A 27,186-nucleotide genomic window follows, 5' to 3' on the forward strand; every position below is an offset into this window, starting at 1 on the left:
GCGAACTGAGGCCAGTGAGAGACTGAATCCAGCTCCGGTTGGCTACAGAGTCCAGTCCAGGACTTTGGGTGCTGGCTCTGCAGTTGCTCAGACTTACAAGATGGGTTTTGTATATTTGTATCATTTTCTCTGTTCTTATCAGTAGCATCAGTAAAACATCTTTAACTTTTCCAACTCTCTTCTCTCTGTGCTTCTTTCCCTCCCGATCGCCTGCCCTGAGTGGGAAGGGGGGAGAGGGAGGGGCAGAAGGGGGAAGTGGGGGGGAGAGGAGGTTGACAACACATCTGCCAGGGTTTGATTGTCACCCCGCAATCCTAACCCTCGACACTCTGTCTACAACTACCTAATAGGGAGTTATAGAGAAGACTGAGCCAATTTTTTTTGGAGGTGTATAGCAAAAGGACAAGAGGTAACAAACTGCAGGAAGGGAAATTCCAACTGAAATAAAAATATATCAGCTTCACCGTGGAGTGGGTTTAGTGGTGTGACAAGGGTCGGAGAGGTTATGGGAACTCCAGTCATGGAAACATTCAAAACTTGGCTGATCAGCCTGACCTGACTTTGAAGCCAGCACTGCACAAGAAGGGTTTGGACAAGAGAGTGTGAGCTAAATTATGAGTTTATGAAGATTGAATGAAAGTAACACATGGAAATGCATTCCCGGAGTCCAGAGCTTCTTTCACACTCAATTTCAGGAAGAAAATTGTGTTCCCGTAGGGACAAACAGGATATCAGGAGATCTCAAAAACTCAAGAATATTTAATGTGAAGGAATAATCAAGAATGAATCCAAAAGGTACGGAAGGATTTCAAGAAAAATTGGACCACTATTTCAATAAACATTATGAAGCCCAGGAGCCAGACTCCCCCACTCCTGAAGCCACGTGATGAACAAAACAACACCTGAGCTCAGTCGCTGCTCCTGCCCCAGCATCCAGACCTGGCAGGACATTTCCTAATATCCCACAACCTGAGCACCTTTCAAGCAGGTTACAGTTAAAATTAAAGCTTCCCATGGAAATGCTGCTTTTCTCTCTCTGCCTTTCAAAGCACAGATTAACTAGAAGTCAGGAGTTAACACGACCCACATCTAACATCAAAAGCTGCTGATGTTTAGCTGAGCATAAGTGACAGGTCTGATTCTTTCTTGGCACAAAAGAGTTATTAACTTTTTCAAGGCCCTGTTTTTGCATTTCCCACTACGTCATTACTTCAGTTCTTGTGTGATGGACCAGACCACAAGGCACCAAACTTTCAGTACGTACTTAGGAGAACAGGTGTTAAGAAGGACAGCAACAAGTTACAAACCGGGGTTCTACAAGAGTTTATGGTGTTCCAAACCTCTCGATTTGGCTGCTGAGAACCTTCTCAAATTTTACTAATCAGCCTTAAACTCTGAAAGGCTCTTTGAGCAGTAATATCTACTGCTTCAAAGTATGAGATTTCAGGGGAAAAAAAAGTCTCTCCGTTGTTGGAAGAAAATATTTCTAAATCTGAACAACTTCCCCTTGGTACAGAACTGGCTCTGGTGGAAATTCAGTTTTAGCAATTAAGTCAAAGCTGGGTTTGATTCAATTATCACCTTTTTAAATGCCACCCTTCATGCACATACTGAGCATCTGACCATCAAGAAGCTAAGAGGACATGCCAGTACAGGCCAACAAGCTAAGCTGGATCTAACTTCAGGGCCAGTAACCCACTAACTATCCACCACCTGCTTCAGTACAATAAAATAATTTGCCTGTGTGGTGGAACAGTGCCATTAATCCCCACATTTACACGTGTGGAACTGAGGCTCCCAAAGATGAGCGCAGCTCCATCGCACTCACCATCAGTCATTTAAGTGCTGAAGTCGGAAGCCCAAAGCTCCCTTCAGCTGGTCCCTTCTACAGCCAGAGGGCGTTTCAACCCACCCCAAACCTGCACATCCATCTGGAACTACTCATCCCTCCCCGCTGACCACAAGAGGCTGGAAAGTAACTAAGCTTCTCAAAGCCATGGGCAATGGTTCTGGAATCCATCCAAAACTAACAAGGAATTAAGGAATGGCCTAAGGTCACCCACTTTACTCAGGGCACACATGTGCTGTGTCATTTTTAGGTAGGAGACTGCATTCTGCCCACCAGAGCTAGAGGAACACAGCTCCGCAGCCTCTTGTAGCATCGGGACAAGCTTCAAGTCCCACAGGACAGCAACTGCACTTACTTGGAAGATATTGGAGAAGTCTCTCAAGTTGAAAATGTAGTGGAACTTGATGGCTGTTGGAAGGAATGTAGCGGCTACTTTCTGGTGCAGTCCCAGGGCAAGGGCAATCAGCTGCTGAGCTGATTTTTGCACAGCCCCCGAGAAATTTCCACTTGTCAGGTGCTGCGTTAAAATGGTGCTATAGATCCTGGACAAGGCATCCTGCCCAGGGATGGACAGCGCGAAGACACAGAAGTGACGCTGAGGGAGAGAAAGGAAGGCATGGAAAGGTCAGAGAGGTAGAAAAACACCTTTCAAGCAAAATGCCCTTGGGGATTTGCTGTGATAATCTCATCTAGGCTCCCTTTCCCATGAAATGCTGGACCAGATGATCTTTTGAGGTCCCTTCCAACCTGGGTTGTTCTATGATTCTCTGATTTGCAGTCCACCTGAACAAGGTTATTTCCCTCTCCCAGTTTGCCAGCAGAGCTCAGGTGGGAAGTGACATCACTCTGCTCACTAAACCAGGGATTTTCAACTGCATCTCACCAATGCTACACTGGAAGTGCAGTCCATTGAAGAGCCAAAGGGCTCTGAAGGTCCCACCGACCTCTGACAAAGCCCAGTCACTGTCTCTATTAAGAGCAGCCCCTGGAAGGTGCCATCTCCCAGAGGACCTCTTTACTAATTTGGAACTTGCAAAGTTGCCCATGGGACACTTCATTTTAACTCCACACCTTGCTGAAGAGGAGCCAGGGTCCAAGCTGACTCTGGTCATTAGGTTTCTCCATGATGAAATGAATTTTGCTCACTGCTACCCAGTCCCTCCATCGGTTGGCAGCTCCCAAAAATCAAAGTCTAATGTTTAAGATCTCTTCCCAAATCTTCTGTTATTAGCAGCGCTTGAACTGCTTTTTGTTTGGCTTGGGGTTTTTGGGGGGATTTGGTTGGTTGGTTGGTTTTGGTGTTCTTTGTTTTGTTGGTTTTGTTTGGTTGCTTGGTTTGGGGTTTGTTGGGGTTTTTGTTGTTGTTGTGTTTTGGTGTGGCTTGGGTTTTTTTTTAGTTTTGTCTGTTTTCTTCGTTTGGGTTTCTCCCCCACACCTCTTTTTACTGACAGCTGCATCAGACAATTCTGGAAAGCAGGCGGCGTTAATGCACCATGCTTCAGAGCTAAATACGAGCTAAATGAAGGCAAAATCTGCCTGTATGGACCAGAAGGTTGTCCTGAAAGTAGGTGTTAAGCTGGCTGGCAACTTTTGACTTCCTCCTCTGACGGAGCTGCAGAATGCGAGGAAAAACAAACAAGGGAATAAGGGACCCAGTTCGGTGCTTCACTATTAGGAATCACAGTCACTCGACAGATTCGTGCCATTTGTACTGATAAAACAACAGCAGGATCTGCCAGTGGTTGTCCTCTAACCTCACGTTTAAATGATCCACCCCAAAATAAACCCAGCGGTGCACCTGCCGTTGTGCAGGGCTTTACCTGCAGCCGAGGGTTGATGGTGAAGCTCCCCGCCGTCGGGTTCACGCACGACACATACTGCACGTTCGTGATCTCCTTCAGCGACAGCTTGGTCCGGTCGTACCTTCGGGCAAAACACAAGCAGCAGCACAGTGACCACGGCCACTGCCTCTCTCAGTACGTGTCCCTGGGCTGCCAGAGGCCGCTTGTCTTCAGGGGGTCAAATTCTGCGTCTTGCCAAGATGAGGCCCAGGCCCAGGTTGCCGGCCTATCTGTACACGGCCTGGCACACGCGAGTCCTGCTCCTGGTGGAAATCCTTCAGCTTCAACAACCTGTAGCTAATATTTCTATCAGTAATAAGCACTGAGCAAAGCCCCTGGGCCATACTCTTCACTTGCATGGAAATGGCAGAAAACAGCAGGAGTGTCTCTGGTTTGATCCCAACCCGGGACAGGGTGTGAGAGACTACAAGGGTGACTCTCAAACACTGTGGCAAACCCAGCCCTGCAACACCCAGTCATGGGAGACGGGCCATCGTGAGCAGGTGAATGGTGATTTACATGTCAAGGCCGAGGTGACAGCCACAGACAAAGGCTGGGTGACACAGGCAGTGCTGTGCTGAAGGACACGCAGCCTGTGCGCTGACAGGCCCGACACGGTGTCAAGGCCCAGGCTGAGAGACCCTCCGGGCCTCCCCCATCTTCCACAATCACCCCCAGTGACGCCTGCACAAAAGCCCAGGTGATCCCGAGGGCTATAAACCCTATAAAACCTGTGCCAGCACGGGCAGGGTGCCACCCTGGGGACCCTTCCACCCACCGGGCTGACCACGGGAACCGAACCACACACCACAGGGTGCTGAACCCTGACTACAGACCCAAGCATTCCTGCATAGGAACTGGACCTGAGACTACAAACCCCTCAAACACATCACGGAGCCCTAAGGGTGGTGAGACCTTTCCTTTCCCTTTCCTTTTCCTTCCCTTCCCATTTCCTTCCCCCTTCCTTTCCCCTTCTTTTCTTCCTCTCTCTTTCCTTCCTATATTCCTATTTCTTTGCCTTCCTTTTTGTGAGTAATACAGTAACATAAGGTTTAGAGCCCCACTTGTGCCACAAAACTCTTTCATGCGAATCTTTTCGCTGCTAAACTGTTTATCGATTGAGCTTAAGTAACATAAATCCTTCTGCCACTGAGTCATTTGCCAATTGGACCAAGCTACAAAAAATAAAGGTCTTTTGTTTGTGGACCTTCAGGATTGTATGTACTTTTTTCCAACCCAGGGGACTGACAAATCTCAGTCACACTTCCCCCAACCATAGCGCCAGGTGGGACATGACAAGGGTCAGCAGGCTGCTGCTGCCGGGGGAGGACAGGGAGTCCTGGGCTCCCTGGTTTAAGAAGGACAAGGAATTACTGGAGAGAGTCCAGCGGTGGCTACAAAGATGCTAAGGGATCTGGAGCACCTTTCTTGTGACAAGAAACTGAGAGAGCTGGGGCTGTTGAGCTGGAGAAGAGAAGCTGAGAGGGATCTGATCAATGGATCAATATCTCAGGGTGGCTGTCAGAGGATGGACCAGACTCTGTTCAGTGGTGCCCAACGCCAGGGTGAGGGGCAGCGGGCACAGACTGAAACACAGGAGGCTCCATCTGAACATGAGCAGAAACTTGTTTGCTGGGAGGTGCCAGAGCCTGGCCCAGGCTGCCCAGAGCGGGTGTGGAGGAATTGAAAACCATTCCAGTGGTTAAAATTCAGACAGTCAAGAAAACACACCTTCAATGAAAATAAAGAAATAATGGGAAGGGTTATTAGAATGGAGTCGTGAGACAGGTAAACTGAGCCTTGGCAGCTAGGAAGTGTCAGGTAGTCTGTAAACCCTGCCGTACCCAACCAACGGGGAACTGGGGAGGGAATTTGCAGTTGGGATTAGGGGTGGATATAAGCAGTGGCTTTTTGCCCTGTTTTGTGTGCCTACCTTTAGGTGGAACACCCGACCTTGCAAAATCGTTAATAAAATATGCTTTGCTGAGAGATCCTACCTGAGCCTATTATATTGGTGAGATGATAACTTCCTGCATGCAATACAGTGCCCAGTGGGCACTGCTGAGCACATGGGCAGAAGGCCTCGATGTGTCTGGGAGGGGACCCATGGCATGCTGCATCCGCCCGCACCTCGCTGCATCCCCTGTACGTTGCTGCATCCCCCCGCACCTCGCTGCATCCCCTGTACGTTGCTGCATCCCCCCGCACCTCGCTGCATCCCCTGTACGTTGCTGCATCCCCCCGCACCTCGCTGCATCCCCTGTACGTTGCTGCATCCGCCCGCACCTCGCTGCATCCCCTGTACGTTGCTGCATCCCCCCGCACCTCGCTGCATCCCCTGTACGTTGCTGCATCCGCCCGCACCTCGCTGCATCCCCTGTACGTTGCTGCATCCCCCCGCACCTCGCTGCATCCCCTGTACGTTGCTGCATCCGCCCGCACCTCGCTGCATCCCCTGTACGTTGCTGCATCCCCCCGCACCTCGCTGCATCCCCTGTACGTTGCTGCATCTGCCTGCACCTCGCTGCATCCCCTGTACGTTGCTGCATCCCCCCGCACCTCGCTGCATCCCCTGTACGTTGCTGCATCCCACCGCACCTCGCTGCATCCCCTGTACGTTGCTGCATCCCCCCGCACCTCGCTGCATCCCCTGTACGTTGCTGCATCCGCCCGCACCTCGCTGCATCCCCTGTACGTTGCTGCATCCCCCCGCACCTCGCTGCATCCCCTGTACGTTGCTGCATCCCACCGCACCTCGCTGCATCCCCTGTACGTTGCTGCATCCCCCCGCACCTCGCTGCATCCCCTGTACGTTGCTGCATCCCCCCGCACCTCGCTGCATCCCCTGTACGTTGCTGCATCCCCCCGCACCTCGCTGCATCCCCTGTACGTTGCTGCATCCCACCGCACCTCGCTGCATCCCCTGTACGTTGCTGCATCCGCCCGCACCTCGCTGCATCCCCTGTACGTTGCTGCATCCCACCACACCTCGCTGCATCCCCTGTACGTTGCTGCATCCCCCCGCACCTCGCTGCATCCCCTGTACGTTGCTGCATCCCCCCGCACCTCGCTGCATCCCCTGTACGTTGCTGCATCCCACCGCACCTCGCTGCATCCCCTGTACGTTGCTGCATCCCACCGCACCTCGATGCATCCCCCATGCCTCACTCCATCCCCCACACCTCGTTGCATCCCTCTGCGCCTCACTGCATCCCCCTACTCCTCGCTGCAGCCCCTTGTGCCTCCAACGCTCCCTCGCAGCTCCCTCACCCTCTATCTGCCTGACTTCCCTGACACCCACAGCCCAAGATTTCTGCCTCCGCTCCACTGTCTCTGTTCCTCGGAAGCTTTTGGCAGAGCTCAGGCATGCACACAGCTGAGGAGAGTGGAAATTGCAATGCGTCCCTGCCCTGTATTCCCTGTGGAGAGATGCAAATATTCATGTCCCACACAGAGCTGCTGGCTAAAGTGTAAAACACACCAATCTCCTTCCAAAACAGTCACTGCTTTTCCTTCAAATCACCTCTGCCTAGATAATGGTTGTTTGCTGCTGCCTGACAGAAGACAATGTTAGGTGCTCACAGCAGGGGGGTTCACCCCAGCTGAGGCCAAATCCACAGCCGCCTCTGCTCTCAGCGTCGCGGGGCAGCAAGGCCGAGCATCGCGCTCCCCTCGCAGGCTTTGCACTGGGACCACAGTCACAAGCCACAGCAAGAGCAGAGCAAAGCTCCTCTCAACCCAGCTATGAGTAAGCAATCAAGCGGTATTAAAGAAGCGATGGACAACGTCCTCGGACACACGGTGTGAACTGTGGGGTTGTCCTGTGCAGGGACAGGAGCTGGACTCGATGATCCTTGCGGGTCCCTTCCAGCTCAGGACGTTTTGTGATTCTAAGTGAATTTGTTTGCTGGGGACAGGGGAAGCCCTGAGGGTGCTCAACTCTCAGTTCACCCAGAGCCTCCCAACCAGCTCTAGCCCAGCAGTATGCAATGGGAAGAGGGACCCACGCTTTGAGATTCTCTCAAACCCACTCCCCAGCACTGGAGCTGAACAAAAAGGTCTCCGACAACCAAGCCCAAGCAGGCTCCTACCAGTGGCCGTAGTCCAGGTGCTGCCGGATCAGCGTATGGGGCTGCACTGTCCCGTAAGCGTCCACCTCGGGCATGTTGAGATCATCAATGAAGTACACGAGCTTCTTGGTACCTGGAGGGCCATAATTCCTACCAGCCTTTTTCTCCAGAGGTTTCTCAAGCATACCTGTAGGGAGGCAGAGGTGCAAAGCTCATCTACTGGGAGAGCAACTGCTGCAAAATAAAAATGATTTCTCAGCCCAGCTCAATGCTGTGCTGTGTGTAGCTACAGCGGCCCCTCAAGGAGCTGAGATGTCCCCCAGCTGCAGCTGTATGAGGAGCAGCTGAGGGGCCTGGGGGTTCAGCTGGAGAACAGGAGCTGAGGGGAGACCTTCTGATCTCTGAACTGCCTGGAAGGAGCTTGGAGCCAGGGGGGTCGGGCTCTGCTCCCCAGGAACAAGCGCCAGGAGCAGAGGAAATGGCCTCAAGTTGCACCAGGGGAGGCTGAGGCTGGATCTGGGGAACAATTTCTTCCCCAAAGGGCTGTGGGGCATTGGAACAGGCTGCCCAGGGCAGTGCTGGAGTCACCAGCCCTGGAGGGTTGGACAGACGTGGAGATGAGGTTCTCAGGGACTAGAGTGCTAGAGCTGGGTTACGGTTGGACTCGATGATCCTGAAGGTCTCTTCCAACCAAACTGATTCTATGATTCTACAGTGCAGCTGGGAGCCCTGCAGGGACCCTTGGTCAGCACTTTGGTTTGACTTAAATCAGAAAGCTCTCAACTCTTCCTTCCAAACAAAAATACAACAAACTTCGTCTGCTACAAAACATGTCTACCTCAGAGCAAACAAGAGCTTTTCATGCAAGATAAAGCCTTTTGAATCTCTTCTGCATAATTTTTTAAACGAAATCTTGCTTGCAGAGGTGGCTGTGCCAGAGCAGTGAGCGTCCCCTGCTGCCTGCCCCGGCGATGCGGCAACTGCAGCGTGGCCAGGGCAGCAGGCACTGGGCGCTGCGATGGAGAAAGGGAGATGGATGCTGTGGGCACAGAAGCCCACGAGCAAAGCTGCTGGTTTTGTGAATATATGCATCTTTTACCCTGTTAGACAAAAATAGGCGATCTCAGGGCCAAATTCCTGGACATCTTCAGAACAACCAACATGACACTTTTATTGAAATGCATCAAATAATCATAAGTTCCCTGATCTTCTCACCAGCGTTACCCAACCCTCCAGATAATGTGACAAGACTTAATTCCAACACGAGCTGTCAAATTACCACCTAGTTTCAAGTAGGGTCACGCACACGCAAAGGAAAGCACGGAGAGAACAGTTTCGCATTTCAAAGCCTTGGAAGACTTTAATTTGTTTTAGCAGAAGGCTGGGGTCATATGTTGCTCTAGCTCATAAAACGTGGGGAATATTTATAATCCTGGGCTGATATTTAATAAAAATCACCCCACGTCGCTGCACATCATGTTCTATAGGTTATTGATTCCTCTGATTGCAGCCCAGGCAACCTTTACTGTCTCAGTCAGTGGAAAAGCAAACGGAAGCAACGCTCCTCTGCCCAGACCCCGGGTGGGTTTTCTGCCCTGTGCTTACTCGAAGAATTTGTTTCATTAGCAGTTTTGGGTTGGCAACAGACCTATAAGGTGCTATAAAGCAGCACACGGTAAGTAGCAATTCTTTGTAATTAGGGAAGACTGGCAAATGTAAACGGGACTGGGAGTTTTTTTAAGCCATTTATTATCACGTGCACAAGTTGTTAAGGAAGATTTATATTCCGTTGGTTTATTTCAGATCACAGACCTTTCAAAACGCTGGGTTTTCCTGCTTGGGTGCACTGCAGACAGCTTGCCTTGCTCACCACTCAAAACGCAGCTGATTTCTTGTCACAGACAGTTGCTGCACAAAGGAATGGATTGTGCTACGAAAAATGATGAATCTTTCCTCAGCGGAGCCTCTCTCCCCGTTCAATAAAACCACAATATTTGAAATTGCTGGTAGCAAGTTAAATTAAGTGTTTCAAATAAGCATTTAATTTAAATTTAATTAGTCCCTAATTAACATATAAAATCAGCCCTTTTTGAGGTTAAACAAGTATGCAAGAGATTCATCACACTGAAGTGCAATTACTGGGGATCAAGTGACACGTTCGTGGAAGTGGTATTTTAATTCAAAGCCGTATCTCACAATAATAATAAGGGGCGGTGTGTCTGTGTGAGATCCTGACACATACTCAAACCAGCACCTCAAAGAAACAGTCTGGACACCTCGTACCTTCTGGTTGGTGAGCAAGGGAGAGGGAAAAAAAGAACCCAAACAAAAAAAACCACAAGATTTATTGCAATTTCTCTGAATGACAGAAGTCAGGGCTACATCTGATGGAGGGGCAGAGGCCCAAGAGGGCACGAAGCAGAGCGAGGCCCAGGGCAAATGCCACAGAATGTGGTATTTAGTCACAATAAACTACAGAAAATCCCCAAACTGGCCCCAGGTTCAGGCAGAGAGAGTGTTGGGCTCCTTTTAACCCCTGTGCACACGGCGCTTCTGGAAGCCACAGGATGCAGGGATGGGTTGAACAACAACTCTGCTTCCCCTAAGGGCTGCATCTTATACATCTCTGCAGCAACAGGCACCTTGTCTAAGGAACTACTGGAACTCAGGTTAGGATCTTTTTTAAGTAAGAAAAAATCCAAAATTACTTTGTGCCCATGTTTTACAAATTTAAAGATGTGCCTGCTGGGGAAAAGAATAAAGCAGCCAAGTGACAAACTACACAAAAAGGGACAAATTAACTCTAAAAAATGAGCAGCAGGGATCCAGGCCAAGCAGTATAAATCATGCTTCTCAATGCAAATCTCACCACCACATCTTCATCCACACACAAGACAACTTGCTCCTCTGTGCAGGGGAAGAAAATCACTGACTCAGCCCACAGCTCATGACCAGGGACACGGTGCCAGGTCTGCCTGTACAAATAACACCTGCACACACTCGCCCATCCAGCTGGAGACAAACGGCTGCACATTCACAGAATCACAGGATCCCAGGCTGGTTGGGCTGAAGGGACCTCTGCAGATCCCCAGTCCAAGCCCTGCTCACGCAGGGTCACAGAGCAGATCACACAGGTGGGTCCAGGCGGGTTTCAATGTCTCAGAGAAGGAGACTCCACACCCGCTCTGGGCAGCCTGGGCCAGGCTCTGGCACCTCCCAGCAAACAAGTTGCTGCTCATGTTCAGATGGAGCCTCCTGTGTTTCAGTCTGTGCCCGCTGCCCCTCACCCTGGCGTTGGGCACCACTGAACAGACTCTGGTCCATCCTCTGACAGCCACCCTGAGATATTGATCCCATTGATCAGATCCCTCTCAGCTTCTCTTCTCCAGCTCAACAGCCCCAGAGCTCTCAGTCTCTCCCCATAAGAAAGAATCTCTAGGTCCCTCAGCATCTTTGTCCCCCACCCAGGCAGCTGGACAGAGAGACAGACAGACAGACAGACAGACAGCCAGACAGCTCAGCCCATTTAGCAGCTCAAGGGCATTTTGCAGAGACCCCAACACAGGGAAAAAAGCAAAGGGGCACCTGGGAGGGAGGAGGGAGACTGCAGCCATCACACACTAGCAAGACCCAAAACCCTTCAGACCTGCCCCAGAAAGCTGCCGTGACTCCACGACACAGCCCCAGGTGACACAGCGTGGGCTGAGCCTGTGCTGTCACCTCTGCGAGTGGATCAGTCCCACAGGGCAACTTTAAACTCTGACACCTTCCTTAAAACATCTGCAGTGCCGGGAGCCCAGCAGAGCACAGACAGGGGCTGTGATGCTCATGGCCGTGAGCGTGTTCGCCCCAGGGCCACCTGGCCAGGAAAAACCCACATGGTGAAGGTTAAAACCTTGGTCTCACTGGTGCTGGTCCTGTAGAGGGAGTAAAGGGATTTCAGGACACTTGGGTCAGACCAAACTCCATAAAGGAAGTTATTTTGGTTTACAGTGACCCACAGCTGTTGTTCAACTCAAAACAAGCAAGGTTGTTTCATTCCTGATTAATAAATACATGTAGAAAATTATCCTCTCTCTTTAGGTCAACTGAAAGTGAAAATACCATTCCAAAATGAGTCACTTTTCAACAATTCCCTCTTTCTCTTCATCTGTGAAAAGACTACACAGCAGAACTGACCTTATCCTGGTCTCAAACTTCATCTTTCACTGATGTGCCAAAATCCTCATCAAAGATATTCTCATGGGCTTCCCCAGGTCAGAGCCTCCCAGGGTCAGCAGCCGTGTCCCCTGGGGCGGTGGGATGTGGCACCCGCTCCGTGGGAGCACACGGGGCTGCATCAGGATGCGGGGGACAGCCCAGGAACCAGCAGCACCTGCACATCCCCATTAGCACTGTCCTCACTGACAACTGGGATGCAATTCCCATCATTGCACTCTGAGGACAGCTTAGATCCCAGCCAAGCAACCCATTCTATTCAGCACGGGCTTAAATTCAAGCGTATTAAAGACACACCTCAAGTCAAGTACGAGCTGTGTGCTGTAGAGAACAGCAGCAGATTTAAGTGTGTGCTTTGCACAGCCCTGAACCAGAGTCGTGGTGTTCAGAATTCAATCCCTCATGTTGGGAAATGCCATTTTCCATAAAACCAGGAGTCTGCGGACCAGTGAGTTTCACAGTGGGATTTAAGAGTCAGTGGGTGCCAGTGCAGTGCCCACAGTGCACACCCAGCTCCAAACCCCGACGGACGCCCCAGGAATTTGGTGACCTGCCAGGCAGAAGTCCCACATCTCAGCCATTGTCTTACCTTGCAGCATGGCAGAGGTGGTGTAGTAGTTAAACGGGACCTTCTTCACCACATAGGCGTCTGTATCCAGTGAGCAGAGCTTGTCCCCCACCAGCACAGACTTCCCCGTGCCGGCGTTGCCCACCAGCATCACGGGGCGCCGGCGCTCCAGGAGCCTGTCCATGAAGTGCCGCACACGGACCGTCTCGGTGGTGGGCACCAGGCAAGCCTGAGAGGGGCAAAACGAGCAGGTAAGTGTACCCATCTGTGGCACCACCCCACTGCCATGTTCTGAGGAGACATCAAACTGGGAGAGCCAGGAATGAGTGCGGTGACCTGAGTTTCTAGATGGCGCTAGGAAGGGAACAATACACTGCTACCAACCATTCAAGTCAAACTATCTGTACAGACGAAACAATGACAGCGGGATGCTGAGAGCAACATCTGGATCTCCCCGCAAACACACATTTTGCTAAAATGGTAACAATTTTTACAAGTCATCTGCTCACTGTGGCACCTCTAAAAGGAAAGAAAGGCATAGCTGGCAAACGCAATTCACTACCTGCAGCAACTCTCATTTTTCGTCCAAATCATATAAACAACCCTATTTTCAGCCACGCAGAATGACGAGATGGTGTCTCAGGGACTTTGTCACTACGTTGTCCCACATCCTGCTTCTCTCTGCAGGCCAAACGCACCTCCATCCCGCACCCTGGGCACACCAGCCCTGGCTCATAGGTGTCTCTGAGCCTGCGCCTCATGTACATCACTCAGCTCTGGAAGATGGATGGAGGATGAGTCTTCACAGTCAAAGTACAGTAAAGAAAGATGGGTAATTGAGTTGTACTTCATAAAGAATGTGTCAAGGGTTTTGATTGTGGGGTGACAATACAACCATGGCAGATGTGGTGTTAGCCCCCTCTCCCCCACCTTCAGCCCCTCTCTCTCCCCCATTCCCACTCAGGACAGGTGATTGGGAGGGAAAGAAGGATAGATAGAAGAGAATTGGAAAAATTAAAGATGTTTTACTAATGCTACTAATAAGAATAGAGAAAATAATACAAAATATACAAAACCAATCTTGAAAGCCCCAGCAACTGCAGAGCTGGCACCTGAAGTCCTGGACTGGACTGTGCAGCCAACCGGAGCTGGATTCAGTCTGTCATGAGGCCTCAGTTCGCAGGGACGACCAGCAAGGTCCTCTCCTAATCTCGGCCATAAGCAAAATGGACGAGATCCTCGTGATCTCCCACTTTTATATGAAGTATTCACGTGAATGGGATGTTATACTCTGTTTGTCAGTTTCTTGGTCACCTGTTTCTCGTTGCCCCTCTCGCGAGATGCGAATCTGTCCTTATCAATAACCTCACATTCCATTGCTATGTTTACCAAAACATGGATCTGGTTCTCCAGGAAAACGCAGCTGATATGAAGGTTTTACCTGACAGGCAAATTCACTAAAAGAGAAACTTGTTTTTAACAAAACCAGGACGGAATGCCATTCTTATTATGAAGTGCTTGACCTCGAATGAGACTTCAATTGAAATGCCTGCATACAGTCACTAAAATGCATGTGCTCTTCCCAGACAAAACACGTGCAAGGTTCACATACCTGTAAGGGCATTTCTGGATCAAATTCAAACTGAGGAATAAGTTTAGACCAAGGTTCAAACTTCTTCGTTTCTGGATCAATGTAGAAGTCAAAGACTGTGCCCTGAGAGGGAAACTTGATAGTCTTGAATTCTGCCACCCACCACTTGCTGAACTCCACTCTGTAGTCCACAAGCTATAAGACAAAAAGTGGAGAAAATACACTAATCTGGATCAATTAATTAGTAATGGAGAATGTTATCTATCCCAGTCCACCAGAGCGGGATTAGTCCTTAAAATATATTCCACAGCATAAAGTTGTTATCATTTTTCCTGCTATTAAGCCTAATTTTTCATTTTGTTCATTTCTGCTCATCAGTCCTATTTATTCATCTAAATAATTCATCCTCTGTGTTGATCACTCTTGGTATGTCTGAGACTAGATAGATGGATCAATTTGAAAAAGAGAAATACGTGCCTATGACTAAACAGACCACTTGATTGATTCTTGGTGCCTACTTCTTCCAACAGACAAGGACACAACATCCGTCTACATCTGTGCTCATGGTCAGTCACAGCATGCATACCAAAGCCTTTCCTCATCAATCACACCACTCTATTCAGAGTGAGTTGTTGTCTTCTGGCTTCTTTTCAAGCCACAACGTTTCAGACAAGCAGGACTGCAGACACCAGCGTACCAAAGCAGCAGCGAGGGTCTGCCCCTCTGACCCCGCCGTGATTCTGCGCTGCCACATTCCCCTCAAAGCACCCGTTTCCTTGCTTTTCCCCATTGTATCTTTCTACACATGGAGATTTTGGAGCATCTGAATTTTTTCAACTGGGATGACAGTTTTGCTTTAGATGCTGGGTCAGGACTCACAAAATGTGCTTAGTCCCCTCCTCTGCCCTAGGTCTCCTGTATGACATTGGGCCAGCCATTCTGCCCAAACACCTTCCCATGTGGACAATGGGAACTGGAGAGAGGTGGAGGGCAGGAGGAGAGGAAAATTGCTGTGAGAAAGATGTTTGTGAAATACCGGACGCATCATTTAGCCCGTTTTAACAGCACAGTTTGTTCCTGGGGTGTCTGCGGGTCTCTCCTCCCCATAGCCATACAATGTGGGGTCACCAACACATTGTCCATAGGCTGCTCGGCCTCCATAAGGAAACCTGGGTTTGTTGCTGAACTGAACCAAGTGTCCTCCATAAAGCCTCCTGAGCCACAGTCCCTCAAAAGACCAGTGGATTTGAAAAACACATTAATAGTATCCACGATTTTGCAGACTCGTGCTATTCAGAGAGGCAGAATCCCTGTAATTCTCCGTTCTCCTGTTGTTATAACTCCTCAGCAGCGGCAGCAGAGTCGCCCGCAGTGGAGCGGGACGTGCGTGGCTGCTAAAAGCTTTCCCACAAGGGTGCCCTTACCCCCACAGCCAAACCGCCTGCAAGCGCGCTGTGCCGCGCTGCCCGCCCTCCCTGACCCCGCGGTTAAATGGAGCCACTCCAGCCCCAGCTCTATTGCCAGAACGGTGTGGAATTCAAACCACTTCCTTAATAAAAACCCCATATGGATTACCGCTAATTTCAGAGCCAGGAAATGGCAAATCTATCATCTGTTTTTATACAGGGGCCCCGCTACCCACCAACAAGCACCGAGTAGTGGGAAGCCTCCCAGACTGTTTCTCCTGACATTTCGGCCGCGAAAGGTCAGCGCGAAGGGCACCTTCGGTGGAAAGCAATAAACAGATTTTATATTGGATCATTTTTCATCAGGCTCCCCATTGCTCGGACTGCTGTATCCTCGCACTCTCAGCTCTGACATTTACAGAGCATCGCGGGCAGTAACGCACAGCCAGGCTCCCGGCGGAGCCTCCCGGAGGGTCGCTGTGCCTGCAGCTGCTCCTGCAGCCCACCCAGAGCCACTACCGCAGGCAGGAGCCCGGCCTGATGCACCCGAGACTGACTGTGCGGCATGGGGAACACAGCGGCCAGCTGCCACAGCACCGCACACCAGCATACTTGCGCTTGTACTGCTGAAGCAAAGACAAGTAGTGCTTCCCAGGCTTTATTGTGCTTTGTTTTGTTTCTTTAAGTCATCCTAGACTGGCAACACTAAGGCTGAGTATTTCCCAGCTGGCACATGGGAAATGGAGGCTCCACAAGGACCAAGGAAGCTGGTCTCGCACAGGTCATTCAATGGTCACAAGGTGCGATGGCACCAAGTGAGCACCCAGCTGAGCTTGAGCTGTGTTGTTCAGCACTTCCTGAAGCATCTGATCCTTGGCATGGAGCAAATCTGAAGAGACCAGCAGACACTCTAGGTCTGGCGTTAAGGTACATGAAAACACACAAAGAGACCCCTGGGAGCACTTGAGCAGCCATCAAGAACGGCAGTGCCTCCACCCGAGCTGGGGAGGGGTGTCTGGTGTTACATTCGTGGAGAGACCTCCCGCATAGTCCAGACAACACAGAGTTTGACACAAGCCCAGCGGAGATCAGACGTGGATCTCCAAGCCCTTGACAGCAGTGCAGTGTGGGCAGACCCAGACATCAGGACTACACACTTTAGATCTGAGGATAAGGCGTCCTCTGACTAGGGGATGCAACCACCCAAGAGTAGGTGTGCCCCTGTGGCCACGAAAGTCAATGGCACCTGGGGTGCCTTAGGAAAAGTATGACCAGCAGGTCAAGGGAGGTTGTTCCTCCGGCTCTGCTCTGCCCTGGTGACAAAACACCGGCTGGTTTGTGTTATGTAGCACGTCTACCTGTGCAGTCAGAAGGCTGAAAGACTGCTCCACTGATACATCCATCTGATAAATCAGTCTTAATTTGATCACATTATGCACATCCACAGGCTTCTATAAGTTAACCTTATGTTTCTCCCCAGTGAAATGCATCTGCATAAGCAAACATCCCTCCACCTCTACCACTGACCCCTCAGCTGTTCTCCGGTGGTGTTACACCCTGGATAACGAGGCCTTTCGTAAAAGGAATTGTTGTGTTTCTAGTTTATTATCACCTATATGAGAGCCCCAGGAAAACAGCATTACTGGCATAGCACTATGTTTCAGAAAGTATGAAGAAATCAAAACAACACAAAACCACACACACAAACTGTGTGAAAGATGCTGAAGAGGCATCTTCCGTCTTACCTGATCTCGAAACATTGATCCACCAAAGGCCCAGACGGCAGCAAAGACAAAGTAAAGTTCATAAAGCTCCTTGGGACAGTCAGGAGGTGTGTTCTCCTCTGCCAGGAGACATTCAAGGAGGCAGCACAACATCTGAACCATACTCTGTTCAGGAATGGGAATAATCTTCTTAAATCTAAGGGATGGAAATTAGAAAGCAATACGTCCATCACAACCCAGGAAGACTAGAAATGCTCTTTCAGAATACTGGCATTCTGCTTGTCAGCGGTACGTGTCCTATTCCCAGGTACAATAAAGAGAACACCCATTCTCACACTCAGACCCGCTGGCACCGGCACATATACAAGTAATAACAATAATCAGAAGTTTCAAGCATTTTAAAACTTTGATCTTCTTGAAAGAAGCAGAATGGAAGACTTGCTAAAGGCAATGATTTCCTGCGAGCACGATGAGTTCAAAAGCGGTCAAATAGAGGAGTAATAAAATAAACCCTTTCATCTTGCCATTTTACATTCATTTAAGCTACACTTACAGAATTCCAAACTAATATTGTAGCTGCACTGAAGTCCTCCATAAAGTAATTATAGCTATTTGAAAGGTTGGTTCTACGATTTCTGAATTAAGCAAGCTACCAAAACACTCAGCTCAGGGTTGCCTGCAGCTAATCCCGTGGATTTCACGCTCTGAGACAATGTTCAGCAAACAGAATGGGAAACGTCCGATTGACTTTGCTACCAACAGTCAAAACCAACTTGGTCCCACAGAGAGAAGTTCCCTAGCACAATGTTTAAGTCCTGATTCCAGACCCTTCTGACACATCCCCCTTTTGGCTGACATCTCCCATGCTCACTGATTTTTCTTTTGTTTTTAAAGGAAAGTGCAACTATAGGAAGCAAGTAGAGGATGGGAGATGCTCCCTTAAGTTTTCTGGGACTCTACCTTGGCCAGTCCTCACCACAGTATGAGAAAGAGAATGGTTTCACATGATGATAAGCAAGAACCACATGACTTCCCTGTGGACACTGCTTTAAAGCCAAATCAAGCCAAGAAGCACTAGGACCCTTCCAAATACCCAAGTTCTTAATGAAAAATAACTTGTGGAGTGGGCTCAGGTCTAGCCTGACACATCAGGAGGCTGAAAAGCTTTCTCTTTGGGATCTGCCGGAATTATTTTCCAAGAGATAGAGAGTTGATACAGGAAATACAATAAAAATCAAATCAAAATCAGATGAAAACCAGATCTGACCAACACGATACAGGCAGGAGCGTCACTTTGCCCACCTCGCCCTGCTGGTTCTCTGAGCTTAAGCCAATGATGCTCAGGGCTTCCAGGGGCAAGGAGGATCATGTGCAGCACAACCCAGCGCAGCACAGCTGGGCTGGACAGTGGCAGGTGTCCCCATGCCCTCACCACGGGTGACACAATCACTCATCAGATGGCACCTTGTTCTGAGGGTGTCCAGGCAAATGGGCAGGTACTTATCAAACAAAATGGTCAGGTTGGCTCTTTCGGACTGGATCTCTCGCCTGTCGATCCAGCTGCTCACTGGAGGATTCCAGCCCAGATCCGACGGGTTGATGTACAGGATCCCTTTAGGCCCAGGGTAGGAGAGAACATATAGTAAAGACATAGCAGAAACTGTTCCTTTCTTCCAGCAGAGTTTACCAGGTACTTTCACACAACTAAAACCCTATCAAATATGACGGGACGTCCCATTACCTGCCCCCTTTTCCTGCCCCACTGCAGAGTAGAAACATGAACAGTGAAGAAACTTCACCCTTGAAACCACGGCGCTTTTCATGACCTTGCCCTAAATTCAGAACATTGTCTTGTCTGAGCAGTTTCATTGCTCTGGGCCCCATTTCCCCATGTGTAAAACTAGGGGACACCTCCATTCCCTTCTCCCATACTTCATGCACTTCTTCAGAAGATCAAGAACTCTTTGAGACAGATACTGTCCTTCTCCTCATAAAGGCCATCCAAAGGGCTTTGCACAACAGGAGCACTCAGCAACGCTGAAGCCATGATCACCCACCAACAGTCAGAGTGCTCTGGGTAAATCTCCAGGATGATGACAGCTCCACATGTGCATTTGGGGTCAGGATCCTCAGTTTGTCTGTCAGAAACCTGCCCTGTCCACCCACGGCCGCTGTGATCTCAGGTTGGGTACTTGCAACAGGAGTCAAGTTGGCCAACAGAAGACTGGTTAATGGCACTAGATCCTCCTGGGTTCACGGCAAATCCCAGTGCGGAGCTCAGGCCAGGACTCACCCGCTCGGGACACGGTTGCTGGGGTGGCTGTGCGCAGGTGGCTGATCTCAAACACCAACCGCATCGTTGGGTTCAGAGGGATTCTCTCATTGCTCGCCAGGGTCAGCACCTGCATTGGGCAGACAGACAGACAGACAGAATGACATCTTCCCCAGGAACAGGAATGAAAAGCATTCAGCACTTTGCACTAAAAAGCTTGGTTGCTGCCAGCACAGTTCCTGAGGGAATGCAGCTGATTTCCAGCAGGTAGTAGAACTGTCTTCCATGACTCAAAGGAACAGCACTCCCTTCGAGCGGCGGAAAAAGGTGTGGAATTATGACCCCACCCTATTTTTGAAGGGCCTGGAGTTACAATCAGGACATCTGTGATTATCCATGAGCCCAGTTCCAGGAAGGGAAATTACAATGAAACCATGATTTGAGCTATTTCCCCTCATGCACCATTTTCTATATGTGATATTGTTTGGTGTATCTGAAGAAACACAACCGCATTATTCTAGGAGGTGTTATTTCAGCATCTGCATTTTTAGGCTGAACCATGCCATGCAGTCAAAGAATATCTCCTTCTTTAACTTATATTCATTACCTTATTATCATCCATCACAGTATTAAGAGACTCAATCCACATTGGATCAATATCTCCATCTAGTACCATCCACTTGGGACCGTCATGCGTGATGTTGGCCAGCTCTCGCATGATTGATGAAAACAGGCCTGGGAGGGTGACAGGAAGATGGTGATGAACACTGAACTTGACACCTGCTCTAACGGTTTTCTCCAGCAACACAGTAAAAATTACTCTAATTAATGCTTTCCTCTCAAACATGCAAAACTCTATGTGCCTATACGTAAATATTACTATATCACAATACGGTTCTAGTTTGCTTTAAAGTGACCTTTAAAGTGATACCTGGGGGCTTGACGCAGCTGACTAACACAGGTGACTAGAGCCACCTGAGATGCTCTTGGTTGCTGAAATGTCACATAGGGTGGAGAGATATGACAAGGGGTCCATAGGAGACTTTTACACTTCTGGATTGGCAGCTGGAAGCCAGGTGGGACAACACAGAGTATCTCAAGTAACCCTAGGTGTCCCCACTGAGGCAACCAGGTAGATGTCTGCTTCAAGATGGGATGAAAGCTCTCTAGACTCACCAGCTTTATGGACTGTGGACATCTTGTGCACAGGAAGACACCCACAAGTGTTTTAATGTGTGAGCTGAATCCCACCCAGGGATCTGATGTACAAATTCCCCAGAGGGTACCACCAAAAACCAGATAAGAGTTAGAGCTCGACCACCGGAGTGCTGGGACATGGAGACAGAACAAGAGGGATACAGGTGTCTGAACTAAATCCATCTTTGGTTGGCATCTCTCTCTCTACCTGTGTGGCAAAGCCCAGCTATGACATTGTGTCCCAGGGACTTACCTGTCGGTCAGCGGAGTGATCACAAGCCGAGGGGTATTGCCAAGGTATTCATAGGAGTACAGGAACTGGGCGTCACAGATGTTGGCAAAGCAGTGCCGTTCCTCATCTGACCATCTGTGCCGGAGCTGTGACAGCCAAATGAAGGCCTGGGCATTGTCCACCTGCAACACACCCACAAACACCATCACAGGAAGGCCGGGGATGCCAGACACATGCAGCTCGGGGGCCAAAATAGCGACTGCTATGAAATTTTCATGGGGGATGACTGGTCCTCACTGCAAGGCAGGTGTGGTGAGGAAGGCCGCCTCCTTGCAATGCGGTGAGAAATGTCACCTCCCCATCTCCCATCAGTAAAGGGGAGGAACCAAATTAGTGACCACATTGGTGGGAGAGGAAAAAATTAATGGCCAAGAGAAAGAGCCTTACAAAAAGACTCCTGAATAGATTTAAGAAGCAGCAAGTCATGAAGAAGGTCTCATAATGCAACCAGAGTGAGAGAAGGAGCAGAGGCCATCTAGACAAGGAAGAGGTTGCAGACAGCACCAAGGAAACAGACTGGGGACAGGTGGACAAAGACAGGCATGGCCAGCGCTCTCTGCACAACCAGCAGGCAGGTCCAGATGCATCACTTCACCCCAGGCTGGACCGAGGCACCACTGAGCCCAGCTGAGCCTTGAGGACAGAAACCCTGTGAGCAGCCTGGCTGCCTCTGAGATGACACAGATGAGGGAAGAGCCACAACCCAATACATTCAGGGCATCTTCCCACCCACCTGCAAGGCTAAACACTTGGCATGGTGTCAGGGACAGGGGAGTAGTGTGGGAGAGGTGTTGCAGGAGAAGGGAGTCCCACATAAGTCCCTGTGGCCCCACACCAGACAAAGGACGCTACAAAGAACAAAGCTTGAATGCTTTTTCTTACTTTCTAAAGTCAAAACTGAGACTGAGTCCAGCAGCCTCCCAACACACCACCATCATCCACCAGCACATGTCTTGGCACCAGGACGCAGTGCCGCGCTCTCACTCCTGGTGTGAATCTGCAGCAACTACAAGTTGGTGTTGCAGGGCCATGACACAGCACAGCTCTGCAGGCTTACAGGGGCTTTCTGCACACTTACTACAAACATTGTAGAAATAAATTTAGTCATACGTCTCCCACTGAGACCGGCAGTGATCTGAATGGCCAGTGGTTGGGCCCCCTGAAGCCCCCTCTCCAGCACCCACAGAACTGTGCTGAACTGCCAACACCAACCTTCTGTGCTATCATCTTTGCCACCACATCCCGAGCATGCACGTCGATGGTGCAAATGGTCATGATTTTCTGTCTGTCGCCCTTGGAGAGCTGCCCGATCAGCATGGTAACGAGGGTGTTCAGCTGGGTCACTTGCTTCTTGTGCTATTCCTTCATCGCATTCTCGTAGCCTTCCTCCACCCTGGCAAAGGCAATCCCAACCTCGGTTGTCCACCAGATCTGGGTGCAGCAAAGCGCCACCTAGGGAAATAGGCTGGTTCAGTATCAGGGAAAATACCAAAGCTTCCTTATGTTCAAGAGTGTCGGATCCACAGGGAGATCAAGGATGAAACATCCGTGACATGAAATTAAGTATTTTTTCATACAGTAGTCACAGCAGACAGTACAACAAGGATCTGCTCCATGACATTCATTTAAAACACCATATCAGTGATAGACACATTTAGCAGCTAGTTATAAGTAAATCAGCACCTTTCACATGCCTGACACAGCAGAGGAGGAAGAGTTGGAGACCACGAGGTTGTCAGAGGTGCATCTGAGGGGCTCTTCACTCTTATCAGGCCTCACCACTTTGCCTTCCTGCTGCACCTCTCACTGCTCTGGCTGTACAGACTGCACTGCCCAAGCCCCTGGGCTCTGTCACCCAACCAAGAGCCCCAACCAGAGCATGGAGCTCAGCCTGAAAACTCCATCAGGAGACCGCCAGGATAAAGGACAACTCATCCTCCCTCTCTCCTGGATAGCAAGGTGGAGGCCAGAAACATGCCTGTCCACAGCTGCTGAAAGAAGGGAAGGGCAGGACTGATGGGGAACCCAAGAGCTACCTTTCCACGAGCCAGCCTGAGTGGTGATAAGAAGCAGTGGCAGATACCTGGGCAGGATAGTCAAAGAGCCATTGTTCCCTTGGTTTTTCCTCATAAGCCATGACGGCTTCTGTCATCTCATCTCTCACAGTAGCCCTCATGCTGTCTAGTACATGACTGAGCCAGACTTCAACCTGGAAAAGAGATTAAATCCCAGTAACACATTTGCTCTTCTTAAGTGCCTTTGGTAATTAGTGAAGATAGGAAATGAGGCAAGCATCTCAGTTCTCTTTAGACTGGACATGAGGAAAAGGTTCTTCACCCAGAGGTGCTGGACACTGAACAGGCTCCCAGGGCGATGTCACGGCCCCAGCCTGACAGTGTTCAAGGAGAGACTGGACAACGTCCTCAGACACACGGGGTGACCTGTGGGGTTGTCACTGCAGGGACAGGACTTGGACTCCATGATCCTGGTGGGTCCCTTCCAGCTCAGGACATTCTATGAGTTAACCAAACCTCACAGCCTCCTCCAGACTGGGTAGATTTGGCTAATTCTGGTACTGTAGGATTAGCATCTACTTCCAGACACCAAGAACAGAAGACAGATTTTTTTCTTGAACTCTGGCTACAGGAGGAACCAAAATGAACTCCGTCAATGAATAATTTGGTCAGGTGTGTTCCACCTCCAGGCCATGACAGAATCCCTGGTGGGATGTGGGCAGTCTGCCAGCAGCAGAAGAAAGATGCTGCCAAACTTGGGAACACAATTCCTGCTGAATTTCATATTTCACAGGCAAAGCCCTCAACAAGAAGACAGACTGAACGCAGCAAGCTCCATTGCTGGGGAGCTCAGTAGCCGGTATTACGTACTTTAGCTTCCTGTAATAGACCGTGCAGAAAGGTGAAACTACCAGGATAGATAAGCTGAGCAGTAGCTTGATTCTTACATTTCATACTTTCACTCGTGGTATGAAATAATGAAGACTTGAGAAACAGGTAAAAGGCCTTCTCCTGCCAAACACACCCGTGCAGAGGTACTATGGAATAGCTTAGTCTCTTTTCAGTCTGCATCCCCTCCCTCACCGAGGATATTTGTAGCAAGCTTTAAGACTAACCTTCAAAAGGTCTTAGAAAAAATCAAATTAAAAACCTAGTCAGGAAAATGGCACAGCTCTTTCTCTCACAGTGGACTGCGACATCCACGTCCCCCCTTAGTGAGGACCTATCCAGAGTGACACGAAAGGTTGTGGTGTAAGGAGGTACTAAATCACCACCTCTTCCAGCTTTTCTCATGCACCAGGGGAGAGCAGTGAAGCTCTATGACGTCTTGGCAAGGGATCTCACACGAGGGGCAGGGGAGCAGACTCCACCGGACAGTTTTGATAGACAAGGACTTCCCTCTCACCTGCCCACTGCAGTCACAGGGCTCGCTGAAGCTGACGTACTCCTCCTCTCTACTGTACATTCCCAGGCCAACCTTGGTTGGCTTTTGCTCAGAGTCCAGCTGGAATTTCATCCTGGCCAAGCTGTCAAAGAGTTTGGAAAGATGACGTTGCACCTGCAAAACGGGTTGTGTAAATAAAGCAACCGAGATAGGACGAGCGGAATGAAGATCACTATACATGTCACAAGCAAAATCATGTTAACAAAATATCTTGGATATTTAGGTAGCACCACATCTTCTCAAATGTGGCCAACATACTGCCAACAAAAGCCTCTTGCTGTCTCTTGTAATACTTCCACCTATTTCTACGGAATTTAGAAAACAGACATGCCTTAATAAATCATGTTTCTCCATTGGGAAATCTTCCATACAGAGCAAAAGCATAGAAAACATTGAAACACCTCATGACTCCTACCCCAAATTTCCCTACATGTAGTGATGAGAAGTCTGTAGCCATTTCTCCACCTCATCCTATTCTCAGCACAACGTGGAGTTTTCTTCACTATGAACTTTCCTGTTTTTCCACTACTAGAAACTGATTTTGTGCTAGTGAAATATCCTAAATTCTCTTTCATGGAGAAGAAAGATCTTTATTTCTGCCTAAGACCTATGATAAACAGCCCAGACCTCCTATAGAACAACCATGTTCACCAAAAGCACTCTTCCAGAAGGAAAAGAATAATTCAGTTCTTTCCTGTTCACCTCCATCTGAGTCTGCAAAGCCAACAGGGAGATGCTGTGGGCTCTCAACATCAGCATCTGCCTGCTGGGAGCTGAGCAGGTCACCAGCACTTCTTCCAGACCACTGCGTAACACACAACTGCATCACTGCGCGCCCCACGCCAATGAAGGTGAGATTCTCCTAGGATTGACGTCCCCACAGAAAGGGGAAGCTCCCAAAGCAGTCCCAGACAGGAGCTGCCTCTCTCAATTACAGCAGAGAGGTAGAAAAACTCCCATAGGGGAGATGAGAAATGAGGGAAAGGGACCTGGGGGTCCTGGGGACAGCAGGGTGACCATGAGCCAGCACTGGGCCCTTGTGGCCAGGAAGGCCAATGGTACCTGGGGTGGGTTAGAAGGGGGTGGTCAGTAGGTCAGAGAGGTTCTCCTGCCCCTCTGCTCTGCCCTGGGGAGACCACACCTGGAATATTGTGTCCAGTTGTGGCCCCTCAGCTCCAGAAGGACAGGGAACTGCTGGAGAGAGTCCAGCGCAGCCACCAAGATGCTGAAGGGAGTGGAGCATCTCCCGTGTGAGGAAAGGCTGAGGGAGCTGGGGCTCTGGAGCTGGAGAAGAGGAGACTGAGGGGGGACTCATTCATGTTTACAGATATCTAAAGGGGGAGTGTCAGGAGAATGGAGCCAGGCTCTCCTCGGTGACAACCAGTGATAGGACAAGGGGGAATGGGTTCAAACTGGAACACAGGAGGTTCCACTTAAATACGAGAAGAAACTTCTTCCTGGTGAGGGTGTCAGAGCCTGGCCCAGGCTGCCCAGGGAGGTTGTGGAGTCTCCTTCTCTGCAGCCATTCAAACCCACCTGGACCCCTTCCTGTGGAACCTCAGCTGGGTGTTCCTGCTCCATGGGGGGATTGCACTGGATGAGCTTTCCAGGTCCCTTCCAACCCTGACATTCTGGGATTCTGCGTGAGATGCCCAATGCTCTGATGCTTTCAGAGAAGGAAGGGTGGAGGTGGATTTGTCCATCTAATTCTGACTCACTGACTCACAAAGAACTACAACCCTCCCTCTCATGAGCTGTGCTGCAAGTGGACGCAGCTTCTCACACACATACAAGCAGGGCCAAACCCTGGGAGGTGCTAAGTGACTCTGAGAAGCACAGGGCACTCAGCATCCCCCCAGATCACAGAATCATTTTGGGTGGAAGAAACCCTCAGGATCAAGTCCAGCCATACCCTAGCTCTGGCACTAATCCATGTCCCTAAGAACCTCGTCTAAATGCCTTTTAAACCCCTCCAGGGATGGTGACTCCAGCACTGCCCTGGGCAGCCTGTTCCCATGCCCCACAGCCCTTTCTGGGAAGAATTTTTTTACAATATCCAATCTGAACCTCCCCTGGCACAACTTGAGGCCATTAAGCGTATCTTGAGGCCATAAGCTTATCTCTTTTCAAACCGTAAGTAAACCGTAGAAACTTTTTCTTACATGTAGAAGCTTCTGGTCACAAATCCCCAGCTGCCCCTTCCCAGACCCTGTCCAGTCCGGAGGGTTCGGACACAACCCCAGCACTTGCTGCGATCCTGCTGCCAGAGCCCGAACGCACCTGAATCTGCACAAGTTCAGCACCCAGTTCACGAGGATAATGTCATTGTGTATTTAATCCTCCTTTAGGAATCATCAGACTTTGAAACTACATTGGGAAGGCTGAGAGTGTATCTATGTATGATACTGCTTGACATTTACTTTGATTTTACTGCAAATACTTTTGAATAACAGAAAACACCAGGAATTTCTTCTTACTCAACAGAGCATTTCAACACAGTATCTTTGCTTCCTGTGTTTTTTTTTTCCTCTTCATTTTAAATATCAATCAACTATGTATTTATGATACTCTGTGGGCTGAAATCACCCAGCAGCAGACACAGATAGAAGCAGCGTTAAAGGTTAGAGGGAAACAACAGCATTTCCAAATACACATGCAAACCTGCTCCATTCCTGTGCTCACATCAATACTGAAAATGG

General features: G+C 49.7%; 2 protein-coding genes and 1 long non-coding RNA gene across 3 annotated transcripts in view; all 3 read right to left on the reverse strand.

Moving 5' to 3' along the window:
* Positions 1–1,307: 1,307 nt before the first annotated feature.
* On the reverse strand, positions 1,308–4,622 carry LOC139826139 (uncharacterized). Its single transcript, XR_011736172.1, has 2 exons — positions 3,670–4,622; positions 1,308–2,444 (listed from the first exon to the last, which is right to left on the reverse strand). It is a non-coding gene; the product is annotated as an uncharacterized lncRNA (long non-coding RNA).
* Positions 4,623–7,757: 3,135 nt separating this feature from the next.
* On the reverse strand, positions 7,758–20,295 carry LOC139826141 (dynein axonemal heavy chain 9-like). The gene is made up of 6 exons (XM_071801101.1): positions 20,147–20,295; positions 18,732–19,669; positions 17,289–17,463; positions 14,159–14,332; positions 12,568–12,775; positions 7,758–7,947 (listed from the first exon to the last, which is right to left on the reverse strand). Exons 2-6 carry the CDS (start codon positions 18,917–18,919, stop codon positions 7,778–7,780), a joined length of 915 nt encoding a protein of 304 aa, XP_071657202.1. The 5' UTR covers positions 18,920–19,669; positions 20,147–20,295; the 3' UTR covers positions 7,758–7,777.
* A 1,914-nt stretch (positions 20,296–22,209) lies between these two features.
* The window catches only part of LOC139826103 (dynein axonemal heavy chain 9-like), a 45,786-nt gene continuing 40,809 nt past the window's right edge, over positions 22,210–27,186 (reverse strand). The window contains exons 23-25 of the mRNA XM_071801048.1: positions 24,449–24,601; positions 23,112–23,237; positions 22,210–22,480 (exon numbers count right to left, since the gene is read on the reverse strand). Coding sequence (XP_071657149.1) covers positions 22,385–22,480; positions 23,112–23,237; positions 24,449–24,601 — 375 coding nt within the window. The 3' untranslated portion in view covers positions 22,210–22,384. The remainder of the gene's footprint in view (positions 22,481–23,111; positions 23,238–24,448; positions 24,602–27,186) is intronic.

Source organism: Patagioenas fasciata, chromosome 35 (genome assembly GCF_037038585.1).
Source record: "Patagioenas fasciata isolate bPatFas1 chromosome 35, bPatFas1.hap1, whole genome shotgun sequence".
Lineage (NCBI taxonomy): Eukaryota > Metazoa > Chordata > Aves > Columbiformes > Columbidae > Patagioenas > Patagioenas fasciata.

Excerpts from the sequence above, each read along its gene's own strand:
- LOC139826141 (XM_071801101.1), bottom strand. The coding sequence starts at position 18,919 with ATGTCTTTACTATATGTTCTCTCCTACCCTGGGCCTAAAGGGATCCTG. Across the intron at positions 14,333-17,288 it reads GATCAATGTTTCGAGATCAG|CTTGTGGACTACAGAGTGGA; the intron begins GTAAGACGGAAG and ends TTTGTCTTATAG. Across the intron at positions 12,776-14,158 it reads ATCCAGAAATGCCCTTACAG|GCTTGCCTGGTGCCCACCAC; the intron begins GTATGTGAACCT and ends TGCCCCTCTCAG.